The 12,705-nt window shown below is 43.4% G+C and overlaps 1 protein-coding gene across 1 annotated transcript in view; it reads right to left on the minus strand.

Annotated features, from left to right (window-relative positions):
* Positions 1-10,198, minus strand: part of ap3b2 (adaptor related protein complex 3 subunit beta 2) — a gene marked incomplete at both ends in the record, with an annotated part of 50,970 nt that extends 40,772 nt beyond the window's left edge. The window contains 2 exon segments of the mRNA XM_084334963.1: positions 1,821-1,896; positions 9,900-10,198. Of these exon segments, the coding sequence (XP_084191089.1) occupies positions 1,821-1,896; positions 9,900-10,198 (375 nt within the window).
* Between the last annotated feature and the right edge of the window lie 2,507 nt (positions 10,199-12,705).

Here is a 12,705-nt window from a genome sequence, read left to right on the forward strand (position 1 = left end):
GCCAAACTAACGTTAACGTTATTAATCCCGCAGCCGCACATTATTTAAAAACAGCCAATCAAATCCCCATCAATGGAAAATTAACCCGCCCATACCCATGCTGATTGGTCCTTGTGCAAGACTAGAAAGCAGGGATCTTTGATTAAACACCTGCTATCAGAAGAATAGACAGTCCAAATAAAAGTTTCGACTTTTAATTTTTAGTACTTAAGTACATTTAAAAGTAGAAACTTTTTGACCTTTACTCAAGTGTGTTTTTAGCCAGATACTCTGACTTTTACTTGAGTAAGATTTTGAGACGGTACCCATACTTTCACTTAAGTATAATTTCTGGGTACTTTTTACACCCTAATGTGTATGTGACAAATACACTTTGACTTTGACTAAATACAGGATTATGTAATACTGTATGATGTTTACAGTAAACAAACAATTAAAGGTTTCTTTTGGAATTCAGCCACGGCATATATTTTCCAACAATAGCATCCGTCATGGATGAAACGACCATCTATACTGGGTTTTGAATGCACATGGAAAAATGTGCTTCTGCTACAGTATGAGTAAAACTGGGCTCACATTTGCACTCTGGGCAGAAAACAAGAGTGTTTGATCCATTGAGAGTCATATAGTGATTAGTCACCGTGTTATTAAATCATACGGTCTGCACTCTCAACACTGCGCAAAAGGCCGCTACGGCACACAATCTTCTTACCGAGGCTGCGAGGAGGAATGATATGAAGCAAAAGGGATTCAGATCTCTTAGCTAACAACAGCCACACTGGACTGGACCATCAAATACTGTATTGAGCTTGTATATAAAACAGCATAGTTGTCTTATATTCATTCACATTTACATTTAGCTGACGCTTTTATCCAAAGCGACTTACACGTTTTGTACAACAAGACAGCAGGAAGGGTACAACTTTATCAGCTGAGTAACAATGTTCATCAAGGTGTTGAGTGCTACAGTGTAGGTTAGTATATTAGGACCCATATTCATCATGGGAGTGAAATTTGGAGTGATATATATTGTAGCCCCTTTCTGTCACACCTTCCACTTCTATCTAGAATGCAGTACCCTTCATCTCCTCTCTCTCTCTCTCTCTCTCTCTCTCTCTCTCTCTCTCTCTCTCTCTCTCTCTCTCTCTCTCTCTCTCTCTCTCTCTCTCTCTCTCTCTCTCTCTCTCTCCCTCTCCCTCTCTGATTACAGGAGTGGAGTCCGGTGTGCGTGAGTCAGGCTACCAGCTGATCATTTCCCCATCAATTAGACAGACTTCACCACTCTGCTCAGATCTTAGACTCTGATATACAGTTAGTCGTGACTCTTTCTCTTTCTTATTTCTGTCAGTATCACTGTTCTGCTGCCTCTGACTCCGTTCACAGCCCTCTGCCCTCTGCCCTCTGCCCTCCCGCTCCGGCTTCCGAGACCCTCGTCTGGGAACTCCCCAGTCCGGCTTTCACAATACAGTATTTATTTACATTAGACTGGCAGCTTGGTTCGATATTTTTCTTCAAATTCCAGTGCAATTAGTTACAACAGCCCTAGGACAAACACTCAAATTGATACCAAGAAACAGAAACAGCATTATCAGATCGATAGATAAAGTGAGAGAGAGAGAGAGAGAGACAGAGAGAGAGAGAGAGAGAGAGAGAGAGAGAGAGAGAGAGAGAGAGAGAGAGAGAGAGAGAGAGAGACATCACAGTGCTGCTGTGAAAGCTGAGTCATGCCAGAAGAAAGAACCTGAAAAAACAGGCCCCTGGGAAGAAGGAATACATCAAATCTGCATATAAAGTACATTATGAGAGCAGCTTAAACTCACAGCTACAATCCTCTTCATCGCCTCCAGCTTCAGGGAGTCCTTGTTGCTGTCCAGCATCTCCTTCAAGTCGTCGTGTCTGAGGGGGGGAGCAAACGCTTATTATTACTAGTACTGATACTTCACAAGATCATAAGATCACGCAAGAATCCATCTAGTCAGGCTTCAAGTTATGCACTTGTGGCCGAACCAGAGAGGTTCAGACTAGGGATGTCCGATATTATCGGCCTACCGATATTATCGCCGATGTTGGCATTAAAATGTGATATCGGAAATGTTCGGTTAAAAAAAATATATATATATTATTATTATATATATTTTTTTACATTTATTTAACCTTTATTTACCCAGGCAAGCAAGTAAGAACAAATTCTGATTTTATTTATTGTTAAAAGTATGCATAATGTTGTGTTTATTCCACAACAAGAGATATGTAATGTTAATTACCTGAAATTATTCCGTTTTTTGGGGGGGGGGGAACCCTGCATATATCGGTATCGGTTGATATCGGTATCGGAAATGAAGAGTTGGACAATATCGGTATATCGGCAGCTAGATAGATAGAATAACTACTGGCAGCTTCTGTGTATCAGACCATCTGGTGGGTCAGGTAGGGTTCTGTGTATCAGACCATCTGGTGGGTCAGGTAGGGTTCTGTGTATCAGACCATCTGGTGGGTCAGGTTAGGGTTCTGTGTATCAGACCATCTGGTGGGTCAGGTTAGGGTTCTGTGTATCAGACCATCTGGTGGGTCAGGTTAGGGTTCTGTGTATCAGACCATCTGGTGGGTCAGGTTAGGGTTGACCATCTGGTGGGTCAGGTTAGGGTTCTGTGTATCAGACCATCTGGTGGGTCAGGTTAGGGTTCTGTCCAAGGAATGTCAAAATGGACTTGGTTCTTCAGTGCAAGGGTTCAATTAATTAGTTGATTTTGTCGACTAATCTGTACAATTTTAGTTTCCACTCAATCAATAATGCAGAAGGATGTCTTTATATCTAGTGCTTACCAGAGATGTGCTTATACTTTTTCAGGAAATAACTAATACAGCATGGAAGGAAAGCATACAAATCAACTAATCGTCTAACAAAGTCTTGGTGCGACTATTTGACTATTTGAACTATGTGACCATGTCCTATAGTCAATAGCCAATTGATGATGATTCTGATGATGACGATGATAGTAACATTATTCAAATCACAGTCCGACGATGGTCAATGAAAATAAATTGTTGGTTTAAAGGAACACTTGTAAACAAATGGGTATCCCAACCCAAGGAGTAAATAAATTATAATACAGTTAGTCGAGGACAGCCATGCCGTAATCTCTGGCTGAAAGCAACCTATTAAACCGTGTTAATCCATGTGAGACGCGATGGGAACGGACTGGCTTTCACATGAGTTTCACATGAGGAAGATGCGCCCACTCTGATGTGACCCGACAGCCAGAGCCCATTCCCCTGTCAACACCATGAGCCTCCCATCTACCTGAGGACAGACACACTCAGGAGACAACACGCCACGTGAAAACAAATCCATTCCTACGCTTAAAAAACAATGTCGTTTGTGATAAGCTGTGATCAGTTTGGCTACAGGAGCCCCTTCCCCCACGAAAAAGTATTGAAACTATATTGTGTACTTACAAAACGAACTAAAATGAAGTAATAGCCATTAATAACCATGGCATCGATGATGTCCATGCATGCACGGAAAAGTTAACATGTGCGCGCATTGATGACGTTTTTGAGACGGTGCGCGAGTTTTATGAGGGGAGAGGGAACCTGGAGCAGTGCAGCCTAGGAAACACAACGTCTTTTCTGAACTCTTATTGAGTGGGTCAAACTAAGACCAGTGGTACACATACATTACATCTGGACGTTCCTTGCATAGTGGAGTTCATGAAGAACATGAGTAAAAGCGGAGGATGATGTCAACACACGGATTGAATCAGGCTGTCTGTGTGAGAATTGTGTTTTAAAAGTTGTTAATCACAGATTTCACTCTTTCTCGATTTGCAGTTGAAACTGTTGTGGAGTTAATGGCCCAGTCCAGTTGTAATACTGTATAGCTGGTTAAGGGCCGGGGGTGCTTGGCTGTTAGTTTTTTATGTCTGATGCATTTGGAATTGTAAAGTAAGTAGACTATGACTGGAATATGGCAGAGGAAGATAGTATCGAGGATATTTTAAATCTATACAGCTTTCTGCTTTTTGAGAGAATTACAGTAGCTTACAACTTCAAGAAAACATTTTAAACACTGACGGTAAGCTACACATAGACTATGCTACAGAATGACAGAATTCAAGAATATAACTGTTATAAGTGTTAACGGACAAACACTTGGTGATGTAGACGCCTTGGTAACGTACACTCCTTGGTAATATAGACACCTTGATAATATAGATACCTTGGGTAAATGTCTAAACAGACATGGTAGTTAGTGAAGCCACTTTATTGTGGTAAAGTAGTCCAACATCATATTCCCTTTTTTTTTCTTTTTTGATCCACTTTTTCTCTTTTTTTCCCATCCCAATTTTCGCTGTGCCAATTCTCCCCTCCCCTGTCTTGAATGTTGCTCGCATATGCCCCCCACTGGCCGGTTGTAGGGAGGATAGAAGCCTTGCATCACGTGTCCCCTCCGATACACGAGGAGGCAGCCTGTCACATCTTTTCACCTGCCAGCGCGGACTCTCATTGGCGAGGTGTAACGTGTGGGAGGCTCACACTACCCCCGCCATTTCCTGTCTCTGCTGTGCAGGCATCCCCCAACCGACCTGTAGGAGTCGCTGTCCACAACGTCCAGATTACCACCCATCGACTTCCACCCGCTAACTCTGCCAATTGAGTTAGTATGACGGCTGGCCGACAGCCAGATTCGAACCCGGTGTCTCTTGCGTTGGTGACGAGCGCAATGTCCGCTGCGCCACCCAGCCACCCCAACATCATATTCCTTGAGTCTGACAGCTGACATTTTGAATCATTGAACCGTATACGTGGTTAAATAAAGGTTAAATAAAAAAAAATAAAAAAAATACAGGGAAATAAACGTGAAATGGGGCAGTTTGGCACAACCCTCCATCACTGGATGACTCAGGGTCCATTCCAATGGTTTATAGATGCTTCCTCACGTCTCCTCCACACGTCTGATCCTTGGTTCCTCAGTGAAACATCACAGGGGAAACAAGGAAGAGGAGGAGGAGACGAACATGAGAAGCACATGGTTAGAAGAAATCATCACCGTCATCGTGTTTCTAACCTTTCAGTGCAAATTAAACTGTGATCAAGAGCAGTATTTCTTTGGAACTGGGTATGAATATCTTCTTGGTTGCATCGTGGCTGCCTACGGGTGCAAAGTGCTGCGTTCATCAGCATTGCTATTATCATCATCATAAAACCTTTATTATGCTTGAGGGCCGTTGGTGCACCACACAGCGATGATGAGGACAAGAAATATGGTATGAAAAATGGTAAATAGGAGGTAAAAGCACAAAAGTATATAGAGAGATATTTAGAGTACAGTATATGACTGATCTAATCTACAAGTAGGAGGGTGATTGAGTAACATGAAATGTACACATGCATGTAGTAGATATGCAATATATATAGACTGTGGACAGATGGTGTACATAATATATACATAAAGTCAGATAAAGAGTATAAACTATTCTAAAGAGGAACATAGAACAGCTAATCTGAAGATAATGAATCGATAACTAATTTGGAGACAAGACCTCTCTGTCATTTGAGGGGGGATTAAAAAGGAGCAGTGGGTTATCACAATACAACAGCTCGTTTAACCCCGGCTAGTTTCCAAGGCAACCAGGAATGCAATAAAATGAAGCGAGGCGTGTTCCCTGTCTCCCTGCAGTGCCTCTGTGTGAGTATTATTTGACGTCCGTTGGCCACAGCACGGCATGAGACACGCAAACATGTTAGATGAGTCTCTCCGGGTAAGTAGACCATGACTATGTTTATAAATCTTTTAAAAATCTTTATTCACCCAGCAGGGGAGATGTGCTGTTTATGGGTGCTCTTTTTTTTTAATAAACACCTTGCATCACACAGTTACAGACATTCACACACTGGGAATTCTCTTGCCCAAGGGCACTTCGGCGGTAATTGTGGAGGCTGAGGGTGGACATTACTCATTCACTCCCCCCCACCCTTGGATTCAAACCGGCATCCTCCCACTCACAAGCTTGTTTCTCAAACCTTCAGGTAACAGCTGGTCAGGGGTTAAAGTCAGCTCACTACAAATTCACTAACTAGAGGTGTAGCAACTACTAGGCAACCCAACAAACCTTTTTTTGTATTGCTATCATTGCCTATGGGAATGCAATACAATGCCCACTCAATGCAATACCAACACTCAGCTACAACTGTCTATTCCTTGCTTGCTGTCTTATCCAGGACGTCTTTGGACTTTTTATTTTTTATCAGCTCATTGATTGGTTGCCTTGACCTGCACAATGAGATGGATTATGACTAAGATGTGTATTGATTTTATTCCCAAAGTGACATTATCCTGCAGAAAATGATTGAGGTTAATAGAGACTATTTTAAATTATTCGTTGCAGCACATTTCGTGAGCATGGAAAATCGGATGATTTATACTTCATAGGCAATGTCGCCAGTAAGAATAAATTGCTATTGACAATTGCCCCAGTGTTATCCTTTAATTATAAATACGTGTCTCAAGAGTGTAATAGGCATAGGTATTGTGTATATATATAATTAAGATCTCAAGTCAAGTCAGATTTATTTGTATAGCCCCAAATCACACATGAGACATCATGTCTCAATTGAACCCACAATGGAACAGCACCCCCTGGCTTAACCCCCTAACTGTAATCTAGTGTCTAAAAGAATCATCAGCTGGCCAATTCAAATTAAATCCTTTTCAAACAGTCAACTGAATAGAAAAGCAATCGTGATCACATCCAGAGAATGAATCTATATTGGTCACATGGTTCTGGGGGAGTGGAGGACTTAGGGTTCTCATCAGGAAGGTTTCAAGTGCAGGATGCATAGGGCACTTGATTAATCATAACTGACTTCTGACTTCACGTTTGGAACCTCGGAAATATCATTTCTTTCCCTGCCAACCTGCTGACCCTGGAAAGAACACCCCCAGGCTCTCCGCTCACCAGGACCAAGACGGTGCTTCACGCTTTGTGTTCACGTATCTCATAGGGGTGGGACGATACATCGATCCAGATCGATACATCGATGTAATTATCAACAATCGAATCGGATCGATGCGATGTAATAAGATCGATTCATATCGATACTCTTATTTTGAAAATCCTGTGGCGAGTCTCATATCCGCCCAAGAACAACAGCAGTAGCTCCGTGTGTGTAGATGTTACAGCATAGCATTCTCCCTTTCTGTGTGTGTGTGTGCGCGCGTCTTTGGAAAGACCAGATGAGGTCAGAGGAGTTTGATGTTTAAATGTTATTTAAACATAAACAATATAATACATAATAAATGTAGGCCTATACATGATCATGCAACATCAACAAATTGTTGTAGGAACGGTTTGGGAGAGGGAGGTTGTGAGTTTTGAGTTCCAAAAAATTTAGCTTAAAGTTTAAAGCTCAATATATAAAAACGTGGCACTTTACAGTGAACAGGAGGTCTATTTGTATTAAAAACAATAGATTGATTTTCCTTTAAATGTCTGGAAGAGCTCAAAAATACAAATGTCAAATGATATTTTCATTACCTTTTTTTTGTTGATCTAAATGTTACTGATTGTGTTAAATGGGCATATGATATCATCTCATATCGATCGCAGGCACCTGAATCTAATCGTATCGTATTGTATCGTGAGAGACTTTGTGATATCGGCAAATATCGTATCGTTGTCCAAAGAATCTATATCGTATCGTATCATGATGAAACTGGTGATTCCCACCCCTAGTATCTCACGAAATGTCCGATTTACAAAGAGAAAATGCTGGGATACTCAGGGCAGCTTGTAGTTGGTGGCTAATACGATATTTCCATTGATGGTCCTCACAAGTATAGATAAACACGTGTGCATGTGTACCTATGTGTGTGTGTGTGTGTGTTGCGCACACCTTGAGTAAAATGTCTACTTCATTTATTTGTTGACGGTCTAAAGAACAAACTCGCCAAATCAAAAGCACTTTGACACTGGCTATAAAAAGCCTGCACTTACAAGAACTACAAAAATACATCAGCAGTCTTTTCTGCCAAGGCCATTGAGGCTATGCTTATAGTGATCATCCAAACACAAACTGCAACACTTACTTATAATTTCTTTTTATGGTATTTGTGATTATTATTATTATTTTTTTACTTTGTAGTGTAACTTGTGAAGAAAACATCTCGATTAATCTTGTGATGTCATGAAGTTTTCTAATAAACGTGAAACTTGCTAGCTTTATACACATTTGTAATTGAAACCACTGGGTACCGACAGCTTCAAGCTAACAAGCTAGCTAGCTAAGTAAATCTTGCGAGAGATACTGAAATGCCAATGTGAAAACAGAAAGTGCAGAAAGGGACAAGCACCTGGTGACAGATAACAGACCCAGCTAATTCAAAACACCAATGTGGGCCTGTCTCTTTATGAAACATGACCATCTAGCAAGGATACAGTTCCACGCAGAGGTAAAAAGACACCAGCACCAGGTGTGCCATTTCTTTGGACTTTATCACGTCCTGCCAAACAACCGCTGAATTCACAAACAGCGTTGAATTATTTAACCCACTGGGGGTAGGACAGAATACGCTGATGGTCAGGTTACCAGGAACCAAAGACAAAAGAGTTCAACACGACTTTCCTACTGAAATGTTTCAGGTTATACGGGCCAGTGTTTAAGGTTGGAAAGCTGGATACAAAAGCTATGCCAAGTTGCCAACCCTTTAAAAGAACGTGCAATCACAATAATATGGGTGAATAGAGTAGGTGGTCAGATCAAGTATCTGAATCACACATCCTGAGAACTCAAGGATATACAGGTCAACCTTTTTTGGGTAACTCAGGTGGGCACTGTATCCAAAGCACTGGCCAACCTCTTGGGCAAATTTGTTGGGCAACATTGTTTGGCAATGTTGGACAAGTGGACGTCTCAACACATTTGTACTTATTGCATGACAACCTCTTGTTTCCCCAGATAATTATTATTTTTTCCTCCTTTTTCTATTTTTTCTCCCATCCCAATGTAGCCGTGCCAATTCTCCCGTCCCCTGTCTTGAACGTTGCTTGCATGTGCCCCCCACTGGCCGGTTGTAGGGAGGATAGAAGCCCGTCACATGTCCCCTCCGATACATGTGCAGGCAGCCAGTCGCATCTTTTCACCTGCCAGCGCGGACTCTCATTTGGCGAGGAGTAACGTGTAGGAGGTTCACACTGCCCCCGCCATTTTCCTGTCTCTGCTGTGCAGGCGCCCCAAGCGACCTGTAGGAGTCGCTGTTTACAACGTCCAGATTACCACCCTTCGACTTCCCACCCGCTAACTCTGCCAATTGAGTTAGTATGACGGCCGGCCCAAGCCGGAGGCAACGCCGACAGCCGGAGTCGAACCCGGTGTCTCTTGCGTTGGTGACAAGCGCAATGTCCGCTGCGCCACCCAGCCGCCTTTTCCCAGATCAATTATTGTATATTTATCCCCCCCCCCCCAATTTCCTGTTGGCACGCACATTGCCCTATCGTGTTGCACAGTCTATTCCGTGAGTCTGCCTCGGGGCAGCTCTGGCTGCAATTGTAGCTTACCACCACCGGTATGACTGTGTATGAACGAATAATGGACTCTGTGAAGCGCTCTGGGTGTCATGAAGAGCGCTATATAAATCCAAGTCATTATTATTATTATTATTATTATTGCCACAAAAAGTGTTGCATCAGTTTTGTTGCACATAGGAATATCTTCAAATAGATTTTTGAACCTGTTGCTCACTTTGTTGCCTCTTGCTGAGGGTGTTGCCCTTGCCCATAAATGGTTGTGTTTGTTACCCTAACACCACCGACATAAAGAAGAAAACAATGGTTTCCCACGCCACACACGCACACGTCTGTATGACTTGACGCTGGTCCGCATTTCCTATAATGCCCTACCGAATAGGCTGGCTTTGGGCACTGCTAATGCCACCTTCCTCCAACGGTGCCCGCTCCTCATGGGTTCCTCCACCTCCTCCACCTCCGAATCCTCCTCCGCCTCCTCCTCCAGAGCGGAGGTGGCGTAGCTCATCGGGCAGGGCATTGTACCACTGTTGCCCGCTGTCCGGCGTCAACACCGGGCTCTTCTGGCCCTGGTCCTCATCCTGGCCCTGGCCCTGGACCTGGTTCTGGACCGTCTTCACCAGGTTCACCGCGTTCACCGGCAGCTGCAGCAGCAGCTTCTGCATGGTGGTCATCCTGGGACTGAACAGCGACCAAGAAGCTGGTACCGCTGAACGGAAAACCCTTCAAATTCCTCCCGACAACTTGTAGAATCCAAGGTAGAGGAGGGTAGAACGGAGCCTGCCGGTTTTCTTTATGCCATTCCAAGGTGCCGTCACTACTAGATAAGATATAATATAATAAAGATCTCTCTCTCTCTCTCTCTCTCTCTCTCTCTCTCTCTCTCTCTCTCTCTCTCTCTCTCTCTCTCTATCTATCTATCTATCTATCTATCTATCTATCTATCTATCTATCTATCTATCTATCTATCTATCTATCTATCTATCTCTCTATCTAAGAAGGGACAGGTCTGTGACATTCTATAGATCCCACAGACACCGTTTGTCATGCATCCAAAATGTGTCTCCCTTAAAACGCTGGGTTGTAAATATCCCTTCCCTTCCCCGTGTCGCTGAGGTAAAGAACATCCAATAATATGCACGTGTCCCCGGAAGGATGACGACGACGACGACAGTGTGTCTCCACAACAACCGTATCCCCTCGTCGTAATGCTTCAGCGGTGATGACAAGCCTGTCGGCAGCCCTTCTCTCTATCAACCGCCCAGATTGATATCCTTGTTGCTGTACAGAGTGCTGTTAACCAGATCCTCCAGAGGCTCGGGGACGGACGGGGTAGAAGAATCTTTGTGCTGAGCCTGCGCAAATCCTGTGAGATGCTCCTTCCTCCAGCTGCCTTCTTGGTAAATGGATGCTTAGAAGAGGAGAGAGATAGACAGCTCTCCTCAGAGTGGGGCGTGGAGTTTAATTATTTGCTGTTACTCTCCCCCCAGACTCCCTTCTTATGGCTTTTGTCTCTCTCTCTCTCTCTCTCTCTCTCTCTCTTTCTCTCTCTCTCTCTCTCTCTCTCTCTCTCTCTCTCTCTCTCTCTCTCTCCTGCTGAGGATCTGGCATCTGCCGTGTGTGTGTGCCTGTGCTTTACCCTCCCTCCCCTCCCTCCAAATCATCTTCCAGTCCAGTCAGTCGACTTCACTCCGCCCCTTCGCATGCATGTGTAAATTCTCCAAGCCATTTAATCTCTCCCTCTCTCCCTCTCTCTCTCCCTCTCTCTCCCTCTCCCTCTCTCTCTCCCTCTCTCTCTCCCCTGTTTGCTTGGTACCACCTATCTCTCTCTCTCTCTCTCTCTCTCTCTCTCTCTCTCTCTCTCTCTCTTGTAGAGTCATGCTCTCTCTACCTGTCCTCCTTTTCCCTGGCTTACTTCCTCCCTCTCCTCTTTTTATTTAATTTTCCCCATGGAAACCCTTTTTTTAATAATTCTTTTCTCTCTCACATCCTCTCTGCTTGCATGACTCAGCGTTCACAGCAGTGTCGTGATGAGGATGTCCCTCTCTCGCTCTCTGGTTCTCTCTCTCTCCCTCTCTCTCTCTCCCCCTCCCCCTCTCTCTCTCTCTCTCTCTCTCTCTCTCGCTCTCTCGCTTCCTCCCACTCATTTCTGTTTTGCTTTGAACAAATCCATTCCCTACAAACACAGCTCACACATGTTTGAGCATAATAATCTAACCTGTGATGTCAGTGAGAGATATGCTCCATTAACAATTAATGGGAAAACAGGCGCGGCTGGGTGGCGCAGCGGAGATATGGTTAAGATATGGTTAATCCAGCTCTGCCCTGTGATCAGATGAATCCATATTATTTATTTTTCCGACATCCGCGTAATTTCTTATCGTACAAATATTGTCATATTTATTTTAATTATGATTAAGTAATTAATTCCAAGGAGGCCTGTAGGGTTGACATGAAGGAATCACTATAATTCCTCCCAAATAAAGCCATTAAGAACATGGAGAACACAGTCTGTCAAGTTAATACAATTTTCAATCAGTCAATCAATCATAAGTGTGCTCCTCAGCACTCTTAAATTCTGCTCTCAGCCACGGCCGAATCCGATCTCAGGGAAATTTGGTGAATCTCACTACCAGTCCTAATATGTCTTAAATTGTCAGAAATTTGCCTGAGAGCACATTTCTTGTCGTAAATCCGTTCGGGAATGAGACCCATTGTTTTTTGGTGAAGTGCCCCCCCCCCCGCACACAGAAACTCTCTCATTGCTCATCGAACTATGCTTCGAAACCAGAGGATGAGCTGCAGATAGGCCACAGGCTGCGACGCAACAGGGAACAGTGCGTTGAGTGTGTTGTACGGTTAATGACAACGTGCAGCAGCACTGATGGGCTCCAGGCCCATTCATAATGATGAGTGTGATGGACGGGCTGGTGCAACGAAGGAAGGGGTACATGGGTAAAATCTCTTTGTACTTGTCACTGAATGTCCTTCAGTGTTTTGTGGTATGTTTTTAAATGATGATGTTTTTCTTTTCCTTTTTGTCCCAAAATGTGATTTTATTATTATTTTTATTTTTTTGAAAGGAAACCTTCGTCTCAATATGTTTTCCCTGGTCAACTAAAAGTTAATAAATACAAATTGTTTGTGGAGCCTATGGACAGAAGCTGCTATGGGGTAATAT

Source organism: Notolepis coatsorum (genome assembly GCF_963971535.1).
Source record: "Notolepis coatsorum genome assembly, chromosome: 18".
In the NCBI taxonomy this organism is placed as follows: Eukaryota; Metazoa; Chordata; class Actinopteri; order Aulopiformes; family Paralepididae; genus Notolepis; species Notolepis coatsorum.